A 20,276-nucleotide genomic window follows, 5' to 3' on the forward strand; every position below is an offset into this window, starting at 1 on the left:
TGTCTCAAGCTGCATAAGTTACTTGAAAATGGAGAGTGGTCTTGAGCATCTGATTAAACTAAAACGGTGGTGCTCTTCAGGTGAACAGTGCATCCGTCACAACAGGGTCAATAATCATGGATCAAATGGTCACTTGTCATGACAAACCATGGCTGAGCATTCTTGCTCCGGACACATGGGAATAGGAATAGGAATAGGAATAGGAATAGGAATGGGGGTCACACACAAGCTGAAGGGCTGCAGCAGCTTGTTCCTGTACACACTTGTCACACTAAACCATGATTTAGCATGACATATTAGCATTACTATTTATTAAATTTATATAAAATATGTATTTATAAATTTATATAAATTGTTAACTCAGCTGCTGTCTGCATGGGAAATCTTATGTGAGGAACATTTTATGCAAGTCTCCATTTCAGAAATCTCCTACTCAGTAAGAATTCCCCATTATGAATTGCATGCTGAGGACTCAATATTTTTTTGCATATTTTACGTCATAAAATCAGTGGGATAGATCAGTTTCAGAAAACCATTAACTCCACTTGATGTGCTTGTCTGAGATAATAGTTTCTGGAACAATATTTAAAGTTCTCCAGAGATTGTTCCTGCTAGTGACAATAATGGCAGTGACTTCAACATGACTGCAATTAATAAGTCTATGGTGTGGTCCAAATTACCAACTAAGCTACCTAGAACTGTGCAAATTTACGGTAGGTTGTAATCCTGTGCACACCTGCTTTGGAGTGAGCCCCACTGAACATAGGCACTTACTTAAAAGGTTTGCTTTGTAAAGATCATCAGTGTTCATACTGAATCCCAGCATGCCATCAGATCATAACTGCCAATTTTTCTTGTTCCATGATGTTGCACATTTCCATTTCTACTTCTGTGTAATGTTGCTTCAGATTTTTCAGATAATATGTTATTTAGTTCGGGAACCATAAAATGTATTTCCCTGAAACATGAGAATACACCTTTCCATATGATCATCTCTGTAGCTGGAAAACAGGGAAGGCTATCTTGATTAACCTGCAGAAGATTTAATGAATACACTATGGACTTTAATTGATCTGTACAATTTGGGTGATGGAACAATATTTAATCTCAATTTGACTATTGTTAAATTTTGATGACATCACAACACTGCGTTGTGTATATTCATTTCAGTTCCTGGGCAGAGGAGGCTACTTTCCCTTGTGCTGGGTACATCTGTTGCTCTCATGCAGTTTGTTTTTTCGTTCTTAAGTAAGAAACTTCACAGTGTAAAACTATAAACAGAAAACTGTTACACAGCAAAGTAACATTCCCTCCCCCCCTTTGGTTACAGTGAGAATAGAATATACTTTTCCAGCCCCTTATTGCTGACACCAAGAACTGCATATTATAATGAAGACCCCACAAGCGCTGCCCTATAAATGAAACCCAATCTTCATAATGTCTGTTTATGACCTTGCTTGCTAAGAATATTTCCAGGGGCAGGGTCTTGAGTTTTTTATATAGTGTAGGAAATAAAATTATCCCCTACAATTCCGGTTTCACTAGCCCTCTGATCACAAATATCTGATGAATCAGCTGCTTTGTTACTGTTGGTTTCTAATGCTTATTATACCAATAACAATCTATGGACAACTCCGCAGGACTTTCCCATGTTTTTGATTAAGAAAAGCCTAACTGCAGCCAACATAAAGCATACAAGCTCTTTGGATCTTACTTTTGTAATGTCTTCTTCAAACACAAAAAGTAGTTTTCCTTATTTGTCCTACAATTCTAGATATTTATCATAGTACTCTATTCCAATACCTCTCTACCTGTGGCCATTGCTCCCCAAAGTGCACATCAGTTCCTTTCCCCCACATCCTTTCCAACAGTTTGGGGAGACAGACTTACAGTAGCTGTACATAGTTCCATCTGTGCAACATTTCCACAGGCTTCTTCCAGTTGTATGCTGACCACAGATTTCACTGGCTTTCTGCTTCTTTGGAGTTACCCCCCCCCATTCCTTTCCCCAAATTATCTTGGTACCCATTACTGTTTCCACTAACATCAAGCATATTCAATTTGCCATTTGTTGTAAAACCTTTGTTGCCAACAGCCTAGTTTTAACACCCATGATCCTAAAACATGGAAATACATTACACTTAAAGCAGTGTGACAAAGGTTCCATGCCATTTTTTGGGGTGGGGAGAGGAGCGAATTAGAACACCAGTAGTCAGCTTAATGGGATGCGGGTGGCGATGTGGTCTAAATCACTGAGTCTTGGGCTTGCCGATCAGAAGGTTAGCGGTTCGAATCCCCATGACGGGATAGTAGATAAATAGGTACTGCTCCGGTGCGAAGGTAAATGGCGTTTCCATGTGCTGCTCTGATTTCACCAGAAGCTGCTTAGTCTTGCTGGCCACATGACCCGGAAAAACTGTCTGCGGACAAACCTTGGCTCCCTCGGCCAGTAAAGCGAGATGAGTGCTGCAACCCCAGAGTCGTTCGCGACTGGACTTAACTGTCAAGGGTGCTTTACCTTTTTTAGTCAGCTTTATGCTCTTCTTTGCATTGTTCCCCCTATCTAACATTATAACTGATTTTATTTAGATAGCATTCATTTAAAAACATGTTTACAAAATATAATCTGAGAAGTACATGCAAGAAGGGGATGGGTCTTCCTTCAACCTTCCTAGAATGTTTTCTGTGTCTCTGTTAACAAAGCCTGCATTGAACAGACATACGATGCATTCAGTTTCCCCATAGTGGGCCTGCATTGTACATTTAGGCCATCACTGCAGGGATCAATGAGGTTACCAGGTCAGCTGTTAACTGGGACAACTATGAAACGGTTATTGATTTTCTAAACTGCAACATCTGCAATTTTTGCATTGTCTAAACAAGGTAAAGAGAGAGAGAGATAGGTAGCATTCTGAGTTGTGAATTACGGTATCTTTGGAATCTTTATACACTAATAGCAAACTCATTTTCTGAGTCTGAATCCCCTTTCTGGTCAAAATGGCATGACCCAAACAGAAGAAGGAAGTAACAACAGGATTTTTGGTTGGTGGGGACGACGCCCCCCTGCAGAGATATAAAACATCCTTAGGAAAAACAAAGGGAGTGCACTCAGCAATTGCCTATTGAGGACTGAATATGTCCAGAGGCATAACATGCCTTACTTTTGGTTGGGGGCAAGGAGATTAATGGATTTCCATGGAGATGGCGAATAGAATGGAGTATACTGGAAAAGGACATAACAGGCTGGCTGGAACCCTGAACAGGAATATGGCACAGTGCAGCATTTTGTTGCAAGTCCCACTATGGCTGCATTCATAGAATCATAGATTGGAAGCGACCCTGAGGGTCATCCAGTCCAACCCCCTGCAATCCAGGAATCTTAACTAGATCATATGTGGCAGATGCTCATCTACAACCTCCTAAGGGAGTCTGTTTTACTATCGTACAGCTCTTGCTGTCTGAAAGTTCTTTCTGATGCTTAGTCGGAATCGCCCGCCTTGTAATTTGAATCCATTGGTTCAAATCCTCTCCTCCAGAGCAGGAGAAAACAAGCTTGCTCCTTTAGATATTTGAAGATGGCTATGACATCTCCTTTTAGTCTCCTCTTTTCCAGACTAAACATACCCAGCTCCTTCAGCTGTTCCTCATAAGGCTTGGCTTCCAGACCCTTGATCACCTTGGTCGGCCTCCTCTGCACGTGTTCTAGCTTGTCAATATCCTCCTTAAACTGTGGCACCCAGAACTGGACACAGTACTCCAGGCATTTATTGCATTGGTTTTACTGGGGTTTTGTTTGTTTGTTTGTTCTTAATTAAGAAACTTCACAGTATAAAACTATAGACAGCAAACTGTTCTATAGCAAAATAGCATCACATTTTTTATTTTGTTGCAATGACAACAGAATATAATTATCTAGTCCCAATTTCTAACATTTTGGGACCTTCCAGCTATGAGTGCTTGCTGCTCACCTTGTCTTGTCACCATGGAACATTTCTGAAAGTCACACATCACAGCACCAATCTAGTTCATCCTGAGGAAACATAACCATAAACCATTGAATTGCATCTTTTCCTTCACAGATGGCTCTTAGATGCACTATCACTGGAAGGGTGAGGGAGTAGGGTTACCATATTTCTAGAAGTATAATTATTTTGCTCCTTTCCCTGCACCTCCCCACTCCCCCAACTCTGCTCCAGAAGGAACAAGTATGCTTCTGAATACCAGTTTCCGGGACCCACAAGTGGAGAGAGTGCTGTTGCACTCATGCCCTGCTTGAGGGCTTCTTATCAGATTGGCCACCATGAGAAAAACTGAGGCTGCTGAAGAAGCGAGAGACCATCATGGCTGTGATTCCTAGAAGACCTGCTCCTTGCCTTTCGGGCCTTTCCCCACCTGGCCTGGGAGGGCGGGGCCTGGACTGACTCCAGCCCCAGAAGCCGAGGATGCCAAACAGAATCTTGAGCTGAGATATTGCTTAGGGGGTTTTTGCCGGAGGGCAAAATGGTTGTTGTTAATTTTTTGCACCTTTATTTGGTATCTTATGATTAATGTGGAAATTTTTCAGTTTGGGTGTGTACTTTCTGGTGCTTTGTTTATTGCTTATGACTACTTTTGTTATGTTTGTAGTTAACATATCTTGTTTATTTGTTTGCCACCCTGAGCATGGTTTTAACTTAGGAAAGGCAGCATACAAATAAAATGATTGATTGATCAGGATGCTGGATTAGACTGGCCTTTGGTCAGATCTAGCCAGTCTCTTCACAAGTTCTTATAATGGGGGTTCCTCTGGAACAACATGGGAGGTGGCATAGGCGAAAGGGGCTAGGCAAAAATCATCTCCCTTCCATTCACAGAAGCCACCACCAGATCAAAGACTCTTCCATGAATGGACGGCACACCCATTGGGCGCAACCCATTAGCTCTGCTGGGAGCTCATTAAAAAAACAAACACTATTAACATTTTCAAACTTTTTGAACCAAATGATCCGAAATCCTTACAAACACTACAGCATTTTAATGTTGATGAAATGGCCTATTCTTCTCTTTGGCAAATGTCCACAAATGCTGTGTGTCACCCTTTCACTGTCTTCTGAGTTGTAGGAATCAACAGTTGTGCTGATGAGACAGAATGGCATTGTGTGGAGGACAAAAAGGGTGATGTCACTGTGCATTTGTGCTGAGACGGCCTGTGGGAAAACTGTGCCATTCTTTCCCATCTATTCTCCGTCTCTGGAGGAAGGCAGATCACATTACTAATGAGGAGGCGGAGGGAGGGAAGCACAGAGTCTGGCTGATACTACATAGTAGTTCTGTGTAAATACTCTAAAACCACAGACTGCATTCCAAACAGCAACTTCATGCTGCCATTTAGAATCACAGCCAATTGAGTAACAAAGGCTAAGTGCTCACCACACATTTAAAGCACATTACTTTCCACAATGAATCCTGGGAGGCGTAGTTTACCCTGCACAAAGCTATAATTCTCAGCACTCTTAACAAACTACAATTTCCAGGATTCTTTGAGAGGTGGAGCCATGTGCTTTAAATGTACACAGCCTAAAACAAGGGTGGGGATTTTTTTGTCAGCCTGTGGGTTGCATTCCTTGTGGACTATCTTATGGGGCAGTGGATGTGACTCTTAGGTTCAGTAGGCTATAGTCCAGCCATGCAAAAGTCAGAGGTTCCTACCTGTACCTGTCTCCACCAGGCAATCAAGTGGCGTTATAGTTTGACAACACATTCCAGACACTCAAGAACTACACCTCCTCTCTGCTTGCACATGCATGCGTGCGCACACACACACTTGTGTCACTGGGAATGGGTCTAGGCGCTGTATCCCTAAGGCTATGAGACACTTGTGTCAACACTGCAAGTGACAGAATCCAACTGTGGATGTATCTTTGGAAATATCTTCCTGCAAAGTTGCCAGCACAGTTTAAAAAGTGTAGCAGCAGATCTAGTGCATGGAAGAAATTGCATACTCTTCAAGTGTCCAATTCTCCAAGGACAGACCTGGAATTACGGAAGCCATCCCGGTTTCTGATTTGATCCCGGAATGTCCCAGTTTTCCTTTTTCTTCCTCTCCACGTCTCGGAGTACAAATGGTGCAAAAACAGAGTCCTGTTTATACTGAAAATAAAATACCTGCACGAAATGAAAGAAATGTTGACACTGGCATACAAAGCACAGCCAGCCACTTTTTAGGAAATGCATGGAGTGTTTATTCCTTTAGTGTAAATTGAGCCTTTCACACACTACTCAGAACAAAGACCCAATGAGTTCAATAGGATTTACTGTTCCTGATCATTCTCAGTTTCCATTATTATTATTATTAAGTCATCTTCAAGCTAATTTTTTTTATTCCATTTATCTGCTGAAGGTGTTGCACACGATCCCTTCCCTCACACATTTTTTCTTTTCCTGATGTAGAAGAGAATGTCTCTATTTCATCTGAGAAATGTTGAGGTATATGAAAGTGATGTCACGTAAACATAGGGCAACTTAGGAGAAATGTTGTCTTCTGGGTCAGGGTGGAATATTTTGTTTGTATGATGATTGTAATATGTTGAAAATTAAAGAGAAAATGAGGACAAGGAAGAAATGCATTTTTCATAGTTACATTGGGCATATCGGATTTCCTGTCAATGTAGCCTTGTCACCCTTTTAAAATCCCTTTTTGCACCCATTACAGAAAGGGCCCTTAGCAACATGGATGCGGCATTAGCATTGATTGAGTCAGAGCTCTGCTAGTGTAATTGAGCAGTGAGGCATAATGCAAAACTAAAAAGAGAGTATAATTGGTTGTAGCCCTGAGTTTCCTCAATGCTTCTGAGGGCAATCTTCGCTCAGCAGTGCTTTTGTACCCATAATGATGCCATTACCTGACCCTCTGTAACAGTTCTCACATTGATTTTACTGTTCCCTCTCTTCAACCTTCCCTACCCTGAATCCAATTTCCCTTCTCTTTTAACCGATAAAGTAGTTAATCATCTGTGTGATGTTAATGGTGATTTAGGCTAACCACGGTAAACCACAAACCACAGATTGGGGTGGATTTCAGATCTTAGGCTGGCGGGGGGGGGGGGGAAGGCTAGTTATTCAGAATCAAAAGTTTTGCTCAAATTAATGCTGATGAGAATTTGACCACCATTAAGGCTCAGGAGTTGCTCCCAGGAGAGAAGGCCCTTTGATGTAAGGAGCCATGTATGCCCCAAACTGGCTTCTATTAGTTAACAATGGTTAATAGGAATCAGAATTCAGTGGTTTGTTTTTTGGTTCTGGGTGAGAGAACCTTGTTGGGGTGTGGAAAGAGAATTTAAAGAGTATATTCACATTAGTGGCTTGAAACATTTGCACGGAGTTGTTCACATCAGAGAGGGGCAGGAATCACCACCCAACACCCACAGTCCTTTGGGTTTTTCTGCCCCATAACCCTGGCTCCCAGAACTCCTATTCATCAAACTGTCGCCTGCCCTTGTGTGCTCATCTGGGCCTGAGTGATGGCTGTTAGGGAGTGTTCGCATTACCACTCACTCTACATCCGGTTTTCTAACTGGAGTGAAGCTGGTTTGAGAAAAATGCATCAAACAGCAGAATTTGCCAAGAAACTTCAGGATTGATATGGATTGCGGCTGACATCATGTGAGTGCAGCTTCAAGAATTAGCAGTGCAAGCACTCTTGATGCTGAGTAAGCAGTTATTTGAACATACCCTTAGATTTTCATGGCCTTAATCAGGCCAAAACAAGCTCAGAAGGTGGTCTGGTGAAAAATCATTCAGTTGCCCTTTCAAACTCCAGGTGTTGCTGTTTTTATTCATTAACCTATCAGTTGCCTTTTATACACAACTCAATGTGATTTACAGTTATACCATGATAGTAGTTTAAAAACTGCGCAAAAGCAACAAAAGATAGGTCCAAAAACAAAACAAAACTAGGCAGGGACCTTTTCATGTTGTCTGCCTTAATGTACTGTACTTATCATTTTGTTCATTCTTTTACTGATCTCCAGCCGTCACTAGGGAATTACCAAGTTATGCTTACAGTTTCACCAGAACTCCCCCCCCCCAGATGCCAGTCAAAGGCAGAAAAGAGACCTCAATCCCCCCCCCCCCATTTCCAAAATCTAAATTTGCTACTTTTGCTTCGTAACAGGGAATCACCATGTCTGACAAGAGCGATTTAAAAGCGGAGCTTGAACGCAAAAAGCAGCGTTTGGCTCAGATAAGGGAGGAGAAGAAACGGAAGGAAGAAGAAAGGAAGAAAAAAGAGGTAAGGCTGCTGAGACTCCCTTCCCATTTTTGCTTGTTTATTTATTTGGATGTATGTTCTCTACTGTCCTCTGGACACAAGTCAGTGCATTTTTTCTGGGGGTACCCAAGGGTAAGCAGTAAAGGTAAAGGTAAAGGGACACCTGACCATTAGGTCCAATCATGGCCGACTCCGGGGTTGCGGTGCTCATCTCACTTTATTGGCCGAGGGAGCCGGCGTACAGCTTCTGGGTCATGTGGCCAGCATGACTAAGCCACTTCTGGCGAATCAGAGCAGTGCACGGAAACACTGTTTACCTTCCCGCTGGAGCGGTACCTATTTATCTACTTGCACTTTGATGTGCTTTCAAACTGCTAGGTTGGCAGGAGCAGGGACTGAGCAATGGGAGCTCACCCTGTCGCGGGGATTCGAACTGCCGACCTTCTGATCGGCAAGTCCTAGGCTCTGTGGTTTAACCCACAGCGTCACCTGCGTCCCTTTTAGGGTAAGCAGTACTGGCACCTTTTTTCTAGAAGAAAAGCACTGACATAAGTATATATAAACTATGCTGCTTATGGTGTCCCCAAATTAGCTATTGACTTTTTATTATTATTATTTAAAGAATCCTGTCCTTTCCGCTCACTTTGTGTAGGAAGACATCTCTATTAGCTTTTATATCCCAGCTTGGATCCAGTTACTGCAGGTGTAAACAGGCTGATCCAGTCAGGTGGGGAGAAAAGTTTTGGACTGAATCTGGAACACCCAGCTTCAAGTCTTGACTCAGCATGGATTCACTGTGGTTTAAGTGAATTTCTACCCAGAGTAGCTAATCCACAGCTCAAAGGTTGCATTGGGTCCTACAGGAGGGTTTAAGTGCTCCCCACAATTAGAAACGTTTTTGTTTAACTGATCCTGTGGATCCCATGCAGTGATGTCATGATGCCAAAAGCTTATTTCTGCCCAACCTCAATTTTATTTTAATTTTAAAAAATGTAAATACTGTATACATTTAATTCTTTTTAACTGACTGATGTTGTGATTTCCATTTTTAAATATATTTATTGTTCCTTTACAACCTGTCTCCCCCCCCCCTTACATTTGCGACTGGCCAGCCTGGTTGCTACGGTAGCAGATTTGCACTTACTGTATTCCAGCAAAGTAAACGATAATTGCTGCTGCATTTTAGCCTCCTGGCTTGGTAACATCTTTTAGTTCTATTAAGGTTTGACTGACATATTAGTTTATTTGTCCTTGACGCTATGCGTGAGGTTTTTTTTCATTAAGGGGATTTGCACTTCTTTTTTATTCAGTCACTTAGCGAAATAGAGATGAGAATTGACAGGGAACGGATACTCATTTCCATGCAAAGTCAAGGAAGCATTAAGTGATTATGTTTCTTTTCTTTCAGATGTCAACATTTGCTGCAGTTTAAAGCACCTGTTATCCCTTTTCTAATAACTGGTTTGCTTTAAACTGACACTTTAATATTGTACGTGCATTTCATACCATTATTGGGCTTTGCTATGAGAAATTGACGTTGCAAATTTTGTTTTTTGCTGTCTTCCTTCCATTTTGCACTTTTGATAGTTCTCTAGAAGCAACTGAGACATGCATAAACAATTGCTGAATGAATCCCACCTTTGCTAAGAGTGCTGAAAGTTGTTGGGAGACCCTAGTTCCCCTCACAGAACGACAGTTCTCAGAAGAGGGCTTGAAGGTTAAACCACTTTGAGAATTGTAACTCTGGGAGGGGGGAATAGGGGTCTCCAAACAAGCCTCTGCACTCTTAACAAACTACAACTCCCAGAATTCTTTGGGGGAAGCCATGACTGTTTAAAGTGGTATCATAGTGCTTTAAATGTATGGTGTGAATGTGGCCCAAGAAGCACCAGGAAGGTGGGGGGGGGGTAACCGTTTCTTATTCCACCAAGGGGAAAGCTTCCACTAGTGTCAGGAAGCACTATCCTCCCTTAGTTTCCATTTTCTTTCACTTCGGCTAATTGTCCAATACTATTATTTCAGTCAGATTTTCAGCAAAAGAAAGAACCAACGCAGGAAGATTCTGATCTGGACCGGAAGAGAAGGGAGACAGAAGCTTTACTGCAAAGCATTGGTATTTCTCCAGAACCACCTCTAGGTATTCAGAGAGAGACCTGTTCAAAACATTTCAGCCACCGTTTAAGATCCACACATTCTTTTGACTGTAGCATGCTTTTCTTTTCTTGGTTTTTGGCTGTTGTTCATAATGTTATGTGTTCTGCTTAAACACCGTTTCGTATCGCCCCAATAACCAATTCAGAGCATTTCTGCTTCTTATCTGTGCTGAATCTCAGTGTGTCTATTATGTGTCGTTCTCATCCAGACATTTCAAAATTGTTTCTCTGTGGGCCACACCACTCGCACCATCTTGGGCTGTCGCTGTTCCATTCTTCTGAAAATTGGCTTGGCTCCCCTTCATTCCTCTGATTTTTTCTTACATATAATAGTTGCCCCTTTGAAAATAGAGTCCTTTATTGACCTTTTAAACAAGTATCATTAAAAAAGAAAAACTTAGAAAAGAAACATAAATTAGACATACACGCTGTACATTTAAAACACATTCCAAGCACATTTTCTCCCTCAGAGAATTCTGGGCACTGTGGTATACCCCTCACAGTGTTACAGTTTGCAGCAACCCTTAACAAACTACAGTGCCCAGAAATCTTTGAGTTGGAAAATGTGGAATGTGCTTGCTTGATAGACATGTCCCTTGCTCCTGCCCTTTTTCTGCTGTTTTGTTTCATTCCATCCTAATCACAGACCTATTTAGGCATTCTTAAGTGATTTACATGAACACACGACAGAGGTAGAGTAGGTATGCTGGGCTCCTTTCACTCTGCTCCACTTCGCTTCCCATTGCCCTCTGAGCTGGAAGGCCACTTTTTTTTGCAGTGGGAAAGTCTCCTGCACTCATGGAAACTCCCTAAGCATTTTAGGAAGAGGCGTTGTCACAGGTCAAGGATATTCCAACCTGGCAAAGAAGGTGAGGAGCAGACCTCACGAGGGATGTGGCCTGCAAAGATGACCTGCTAAGGGGCGCGGCCTAAGAAGTGTTCTATGGGCTGGATAGAGGTCGGAAGGTCCACCCTTGCCTCCTGGACCTGATGTTTGCCACCCGGGCCTAAGCCGTGTAGGGTAGGCATCCCCAAACTTGGCCCTCCAGATGTTTTGGGACTACAACTCCCATCATCCCTAGCTAACAGGACCCAGTGGTCAGGGATGATGTGAATTGTAGTTCCAAAACATCTGGAGGGCCTAGTTTGGGGGTGCCTGGTGTAGGGCTTTTAGGAATGTGAAATACAATCTGAGGTCTCCAACATGAGCCAGCATGATGTAGCAGTTAGAGTGCTGGACATGGGAGACCAGGGTTGAAATTCCCGCTCAGCCATGAAGCTCACCCAGTGACCATGGGTCAGTCACTGTCTCTTTGCCTAACCTACCCCATAGTGTTGCTGCAAGGATAAAATGGTGAAGAGGAGATCTATGGACTCCACAGTGAGCTTCTTGGGGGAAAGGTGAGATATAAATGTAGAAATAAATAAATAAAATAAGTGTATTGCCTAGTCTGGATCATGGCTTCAGTTGTGCAAGCCATCAAGAAAACCTGGAGCCAGCACTGATGGCCATATTAAAATACAGCATGATACATCTCTTGGCTCTAAAGCCATGATTCTCTTTGTAGGCTATTCATGCAAATTAAAAACCAGCTCCTCCCGATCCAGATAAAGCCCAAGAAGCAGAATGGATGCATAATAAGCACGTCACCTACCACTTCACACCTGTACCTGCCAAAGGGCTGTCATGAAAAATGAATGCCTTTTGCACTCGCGATTCATTTTAGTGACAGTTCCTAGTGAGAATATGTGTAAGGTGTTGGACCTCGTGCCACGGCCGATCCATTTGATTGACACTTCTGCCAGGAGATGTGAAGGATTTAGCTAGGAAAGGAAAAAAGGAAAATGCAGTTAGGAAATTATTTTTGATTTAACAAAGTAAAACAGTGCATTTTTAAATGCCCAAGTTGAAACAGGCGATGTCGCATTATAGGATTTACATTTTCCTCCGTGTGGCTGCCATGAAGATTAGTCGAAGTAGAATTGTTTCTGCATTGCCTGCCCCCTTGCCAATCTAGATTCAAAAACGACAATAGCATTTCCACTTGTGGTCTATCTTTGCTTTCAGTGCTTGAAATGGAAAGCTTCCACACCTTGTCTTTTTTTGTGGGGATGGGGGGACTTATTGATCTAAATCACCATGCAGTCTTACTTTGGCTCTTGGTCCTAGGCTGAGCACTGTGTGAGCAAGCTAGCTGACTTTGGTTTTGCCTTAACTTCACTTGGCAGGGTCCCAACTAATTGCCCTCCTACTACTGGATTAGTTTTGAAGTTCCCAAGTTTTAAACAAGCTGGGTTCTGTGACCCTGCAGTCATTCTGCATAAATGCCTATCTAGCCGCCTCTTGCAGAAAAGGGGAAAGAATGAAAACCAAAGCCTTCCGGTATAACACTTTCATGCTTCTGGCAGAAAAATGCCGAAGCTGTTTGGATCAGGCTAAAAGCCTAGCAGTGTAGATTTGCGTCAGGTGGCATTAGTCCACACAGGCAGGTAGCGGTGGAGCGTGCCTTCCCACCACCCGGGGCGTGCCTGGGGGGTGAGGCATGGAGGGTGACTTGAGGAGGACGCAGCAGGGCAGGCATGCGCCCTTCCAATCAATCTGATTGGTCTGAATGGAAGGGTGCATGCCTGTTGCGTCCTTCTGATGCCCTGCCAGTCCCATGCTGCTATGTGAGGCTGGGATGTGGGATCAGACTCACAAAGTAGCACGGGGCTGGTGTGAGGAGCAAAATGCACCCTGGGAAAAACTGCGCCTGGGGCAACGGTCCCCCTTCGCCCTGCCCATGCGACGCCTCTGCAGGCAGCCAATTAGAGCAGCAGGCTATGGAGCAACGTAGTAACACAGTGTATGTTAGCAGCCCAAAATGCCCAATAAACTGTTTTATCTTTTAAGAGACTTTAAACAACTGCAGTATGCCTTTTCCGTCCCATGTAATGACTTAGCTCCAACTATGTTCTACTCAGAGCAGACCCTTTCCAATTAATGGACCAAAGTTAGTCATGTCCGTTAATTTTAGTGGGTCTACTCCAAGTATGACCAGCATTGACTATAAACCAATGTTTGCTCAGGCAACTTAACACTATGCAGAAACAGTATTTTCAATTTTTCGTTTCCCTTAACTTTTTTAAAAAAGATATCCAAGGCCTATATTACCTCTTTGAATATGTTTCCACGTCTAAAAAAATATTTTAAATAAAAATGCAAAGAGTCGGTCTTAACATTGAGTACTGATACTATTATAACTCGCTTTCAGACCAATCTAAAATTCATTTCAACTTTTAATTTGCTAAAATATTTAGAATTCACTTGACTTTCTTCCTTTTCCTTTCCTTTCTTTTCCTTCTTTTGGTTTCACCATTTCAAACTCTTCCACTCATCCGACCGTTTTATCATTTTGGATCCTCGCTTATGATTTGTCTTACACTGCTCTTCATCAGTGCAGTCGCTGCATGTTTTAACATGGGATACCTGTTATTTTCATTATTTAGTCCCAACCCCTATGTCTCCCTCTCCGAAATCAGTGAGCACTCCCAGCGAAGCCGGAAGCCAAGATTCAGGAGACTTGGGGCCCGTAGGAAGGTAAGACGAAATTCTCTGTCAGTGTATGCTGTTTGATTTCATTGTGGATTCCTTTGATGTGAATGCCTTTCCTACCATGCCATGCCACCCAGTTGTAAATATTGAGTAGACCCAGGGCTGGCTCTACTACTGACCAGAGTGGGGCAGCCACCTCAGGTGATACACGTTGTCAAGTTGTAAGTGTTGAACTTCTTCATCAACACAGAGTGTGTGCAGCGAATGGAGCATAGAAATAAAAAGCTGTCCTCAATGTCTTGTCTTAGTTTTATTTTTGAAAACATTAACAGCCAAATGCTGCAAGCCATCACCAGCAGCTTACAAGACATTTGATCAAAATAAATACAGTTTCAATTAACCAATGATCCTATCACATCACTTCCTGCACCCGGTGCAGAAAGTAACTCCCCTTTTAATTAGGCACAAAGACCACAGGTGTGCAGCTAAGTCGGTCAAACTGCAAATATACACCTCTGAAACAAACCTGGTTCTTGAGTAGCACTACTGACCACTTTAAGATAAAGAAAAACCAACAGTAAGATGACAGATCTGTGTGTGCCACACAGCTTGCCTTTCTAGCCCATTGCCTTAAGGTTTGGTGGGTGTTGTCTCATCACCAGTGTGTTGTCCTCCATATGTTGTTGAGCATCATCTCCAATCAGCCTGTGCCTTTCTTGAATTAGTGGGAAAGGCTATGGGGTCTGGAAATACACCTGTTCTATTAGAGTACAATAAAAGGAGCCTGTAGGTTGGGGGTCGGGCACCTTTTTCAGCCTGAAGACTGCATTCCCTTTTCGGCAACCTGCCATGGGCCAGTGGTGGGGGAGGCAAGACGCACAACGGGCAAAACAACAAATGTAAATGTTACCTTTGCGGACTAGACTTGTTTCCGGGTCTAGCCCAAGACATTTTGGCGCCTGAGGCAAACAACAAAAATGGCATCCCCCTCCCTGAGAAGGGGTGAGTGAAGATCTACATCAGGAACATGGGGGAGAGGGGGAATAAAGATGCACATTGGTATCTGCTGCCTCTGTGGATTGTGCCACCTGAGGCAGTCACCTCAGTTTGCCTCATGGGTGGACCGGCCCTGCTACTTTCTATACACACACCTGCCCATATTACATGTATTATGAGATTTCAAGGACACATCCAGCCAACCCAAAACACTAAAGGAAGGTGTGAAGCAGACTGGTGAGAATCCCAAACAAACAAAAAGCATGGGAGACAATATAGCTTTAAATTAGTTTTTTAAAGAGATGTAGAGATGAATTGCTGTGGGTACCAGGAATATGCTGTTTTAAAGCAGGTAAAATGGAAGTTTGTTATTTACTATGAAGTTTTATTGGATCAGAAAGGGAAGCCTTGTAATGTAAAGCAGGGAATATTTATATCTCAGTTGCCACAAGCATTGCCCTTATGAATTATACGAGGAACAGATTTATAATTAAAGGGATGGCTAGAGTGGGGCAGATCACCACCATTTGAATTTGTCTTTCATCTTGGCCTACCTGGCTGAAGTATTATAGGTGATTGACTAACCTAGGGCTGTGTCACTCAACTTAGCCACTCTCTTCACCTCAACCTGCAACCCTGTAGTTGCAACCATCTTCCTCTCAGTAGTCAAGGTGAAAAAGCAGACTCCTCCCCGGTGCCCTCAATTGTCCTCTCACCAGTTTCCTGGCAGAAAGAGGTGAGCCTCTTGCTCTTTCTCCACCTCAAAAGAACCTCCACAAAAATGCCAACATTCCCAGGTGTTCCCATCCTCACAGGGCAGGACTTGATGTTCCCAAGCCTGCTGATGGTTCTTGACAGCTTTTGCTATTCTCCATCTGTTCTGACCACACTGAGCCTACAAGTGCTAGATGGAAAATGCCACCCTCCGTCACATAGCCTGTGTCTTAGGAGAGAGATTCTTTGATCCTCGGCTTTGTTGGCTGTTACATCTCTGTGCTGGATGCATCTTCTAATTCATTCCGCCTCAAGCACTCTCCAAACTTGTCCTTCAGTACCTCAGGTTTCAAGGACAACCCTTTCAAGTCTTCCCATGAGCTCTAAGTATGCCAGTTCATATTGTGCAGTATTATTGTCAAGAAGAAAACAATAAAACATTTCCAGTGTAGTTGTTTCCTAGCAGCATCACACTGCTTATTAGCCATATGGTATCTTCTTGGGCATTAAAAATTATAAAATGCTTCTCATGGAGCATTCCAAAACAATGAACAATAAATAAGTCAACAATAAAAACAATTTCCCAATCTAGTACAGATACAGGCTGGGATAAGAATCTAGACTTAGTGTACAACTGAAAAGACATTAGAAAAGCCAGCTCTGTGATATATATTGAGAGAGTTGCAATGGGTAGATACTGGCACCCTAAAGGTCCAACTCTTACATTATATGGAAAGGACCTTCTGATGAGATGGTATCTGCAGGAGACTCCCTCCCGTAGATCACAGTGGCTGACTGGGTACACTGCTGCCAGCATTTTGACCTTTGCCCATTAGCTAATAATTGACAACTTCAAGCAGTATGGCTGCTGTATTAATACGTCCACATAAGAATATTTCTATCAAATCATGGTGCCCATGGAAGGCACTGAAGTAAATAGACCGGCAACTTTTACTGCATTTCCATTGTTGATGGCAGTTGTCTTGTGGCTTTGTGTGATTTCTTAGGTTGTCATGTGGTTTCAATCGGTATGAGTGAATTAGTGCTTGATTTATATGGACCCAGGTTTCCCAACTGTTCTTCGTGGCAATATTTGGTATGTACTCTAAACCAGTTTTCTCATTCTTGGGTCTCCAGATATTATGTATCATCAACAACAATTACTTATTATTTATTTATATGCCGCCTATCTGACAGGGTTGCCTCAGCCATTCTGGATGGCTCCCAACACAAGAATAGTAAAAACACAATAAAACGTCAAACACTAAAAACTTCCCTGAACAGGGCTGCCTTCAGATGTCTTTTAAAAATCATGTAGCTGTTTATATGTTTGACATCTGATGGGAGGGCGTTCCACAGGGCGGTTTCGACTACCGAAAAGGCCCTCTGCCTGGTTCCCTGTAACCTCACCTCTTGCAATGAAGGTACCACAAGAAGGCCCTCAGAGCTGGATCTCAGTGTCCAGGCTGAACAATGGGGGTGGAGATGCTCCTTTAGGTATACAGCTCCCACCATTCCTGACTACTGGTCCTGCTAGCTAGGGATGATGGGAGTTGTAGTCCAACAACACCTGGGGACCCAAGGTTGAGAAAGGGTGCTCTAAACAGAAACTCATGAAATAAATCCGTCTAGCAGTCTGATCCAATATATCTTTACTTGTATGTCTCACTCAGTGTGGGGGTTAGTTTACTTACTCCCAAGTTAGAGTGAGTGCATGGGATTGCTGGTCACGACCTCAATCCTGTGAGCATTTGGTGGAAAGCAAGCCCTATTGGACACATGAGCTTACGTGAATAGTGAATTTCTGTTTGTATGACCATCACAAAAGCACGGATTGGTTCTGGGTGTGTGCCAGATACAGAGTCAGGAACCTCTGGTTAATTAGTCTTTATGCATGTGAGCCAGTGGCATCATTAAAAACAGTCACACTCTCATTCCTCAAGGATATGTAGAGTTTGGTTGTCTAGATTATAGTTCTCATTAGTAAGTTTCTCATGGTATGGTTTTGAGGGGGGGGCGCTCTTGTTCCCTAAGGGGGCTTCCTAGCGTGACTTAGCAACCTGAGTCTCTGCTCAATCCTGTATTAATATGTAATGTGCTGTCACTGAACTAGGGTGGATAATGGCCCTGTCGTACTCATTAATCTACTCAGGAAAGCTTTAATTAGTCTGCTTTTCTTTTAGAGGTGGCAACATCTATTGGCCCCAAGGAAATCAAAGGTGTCACTTACCATTGGATACCCATGGAAAATGTTACAAGGAACAACAAAAGCCACGTGCATTTTGCAGGAGAAGACATGGGGAGCCAGAAACTCAAAAAGGGGGTGGGAATCCAGTAAGCAGTTGAGAAACAGTTCTTACAAAATTCACTTTTGCGTGTTTGTGTTTAGACTTATAGCAAACCTCCCCCTAATGTATGCAGGGAGTTGTTTTTAAAATCTTAATAAGGGGGAGCATTGGAAAATATGATCGTGGAGTCCTGTCAAGCAGAAAGGCGAGTGCAGAGCAGATCCTGAACCAGCTGTTAATGGTAGTCCCTGAATAAGAGGGTCAGTGCTAGCTAGCCTGAAATGGGGAGCCGGCAAAGGCGGACCTGACATTTGAACCTGTGCAAAGCCTATACAAGGCAACATTGTCCTCCGGTAACCTCAATTGCCTTTGTCCGCTGAGGATTCTGTTCCCCAGCTCTTCCTTTAATCACACAGTAATGGAATTCTCCCTAGCGGAATATTGTTTGTCACTTGGGAAACTTGACAGGTTTTGAAAGAGGATGGAGCAAAGGGGTAATGACTGCCTTGAGCAAGCTGCGTGTCCCCCGCCCCCCCCTAAGTATCCTGGGTGTGCAGGTATAAGTGGTCCCCCGATACTCATGACATTAGAAGCTGGCGCATATTCGGCAAATCACACTTTCTTCGCTAATGACCTTGGCAGTGTTAGGCAGATCATTTTCACTTTGTTTCAGTTTCATCTAGGCAACTTCTCTAACACATTAGGCACAGAAAGTGCTTGGCATCTTCCGCCCCCTCCTCTTTCATCACTCAGATTAGGTAGAAGTATTGGGAGGAAGAGATTCGGCCTCTGCTGATGCATAGCCACCAGAGCAAAATCTTACTGGCTGCCTGTGTAGTTTAGTATTTTTATTTTGAAGGCATCGCTTTCAAAAATGCCTTTCCAATGACACACAAAATCCTGGGCAAGTTTTCAACCGAGTCACCCAGGAGGATTCCCTTACTACAGCTCAAATCCTTTTGAACATGCCCCGTTGCAAGGTCCCTTTTATTTATTTATTTATTCTTTTAATGGACTTAATATTGATTGTTTCATCTCGATGTGTCAGCGTGTGGCCAGTGCCCTTGCTCTTGCCCTCCAAAGTGTAACTAATAGGAACTGAGCTCATCTAGCGTGATTGTCCCATTTGCAGTCCAATCAATTCATAGTGCTTTTGTGCAGGAAGTCAGTCCCTCTGTGTTTAGCTAGGAGGCATGTATAGGGACTCCTCTAGGCAACCTGTTTGTTGAGTGTCCTTCCTGGTTAGCTCACACAAATCTTATGCTGGTGTTAGACTGTGTCTGGTTTTCATCGAGCATTTGGAATTGATAGTGGGGAAGTTAGATGACACTGAGCATTCATCCTGATTTGTTTGTGCTGCGTTCCCCATTAATAAGTCATTCATCCTGCTTATTAAAAAATGGAAGCGGATTTGTTATGTTTGAGTGACAGTGTGCTTTAATCCACTTTTATTGTGCAAACCTACATTTCTGGCATGCTCTTGAATCTTTTGCAGATGGGGGAGTTGAGGAAAAGAAACAGATTAGTGTGTTGTTTTCCAGGATGGGACCATGGGCAACTGTCCCTAAATCCAGCGCTGGAATGAGTTTTCAACCAATTTTCTTTGCCATAGTTGTGTGGGTAGAGTCAACACTTACGTGCACATTGACCCAACTGACTCAGTCCAAGATGCAAGTGATATTTTTTTTTACATTTTTAAAATTTATTGTTAAATTTATATTCCACCTCTTATATCCTCCAAGGAGTTGAAGGTGGCATATGTGGTTCTCTTCCGCCCCATTTTGTCCTAACGAAAACCATGTGAGGTAAGTTAGGGTGTGAGGCAGTGGCTGGCATGACGCCACCCAGTGAACTTCATGGCTGAGTGGGGATTTGAACCCAGGTCTCCCAGCTTCTAACCAAGCTCTCTAACCACTACACTACACAGGCTCTTCAAAGTGCTGTGTTGGTGGGGGCTGATAGGAGTGGTAGCCCAAAACATCTGGAGTGCGTCAGGTTGCGGAAGGCAGGTCTAGCTCAGGGCTGGTGACCCTCTGGCTCCAGGGCAGGGGAATGTGGCCCTCTAAGCCTCTCTGTCTGGCCCTTGGGAGTTTTTCTGTGCCATAACCATGTCCTTCAGCAGCCCTGCTTCACACTTTCCTTAAACGTCTTTGCTTGGCTGAAATGTGTCCCCTGATAATGCCTTTCGCTTGCCTGAATGGAGGAAAGAGAGGGGTGCAAGCTAGCTTACTGTACAAAAGTGGTGTGGGCACAGTGGTGGGGCCAACCCACGCCAAGCTCTCCATTGCCTTGCCCCTGCCCCTCTCTCTCCCTTTTCATATATGGCACCTGCACTGCCTCGC

The 20,276-nt window shown here is 43.3% G+C and overlaps 1 protein-coding gene across 9 annotated transcripts in view; it reads left to right on the forward strand.

Moving 5' to 3' along the window:
- The window catches only part of DYNC1I1 (dynein cytoplasmic 1 intermediate chain 1), a 231,916-nt gene that overhangs the window by 42,757 nt on the left and 168,883 nt on the right, over window positions 1-20,276 (forward strand). For 6 of the 9 annotated variants that reach the window (XM_083469062.1, XM_083469069.1, XM_083469063.1 and 3 more), the window contains 3 exons: window positions 8,153-8,269; window positions 10,271-10,385; window positions 13,891-13,981. In XM_083469062.1, the coding sequence (XP_083325188.1) occupies window positions 8,153-8,269; window positions 10,271-10,385; window positions 13,891-13,981 (323 nt within the window). The remainder of the gene's footprint in view (window positions 1-8,152; window positions 8,270-10,270; window positions 10,386-13,890; window positions 13,982-20,276) is intronic. The other 3 variants (XM_083469066.1, XM_083469067.1, XM_083469070.1) reach the window with 1 other exon arrangement.

The sequence above is a fragment of the Podarcis liolepis genome (genome assembly GCF_965112155.1).
Source record: "Podarcis liolepis genome assembly, chromosome: 12".
Taxonomy (NCBI): domain Eukaryota; kingdom Metazoa; phylum Chordata; class Lepidosauria; order Squamata; family Lacertidae; genus Podarcis; species Podarcis liolepis.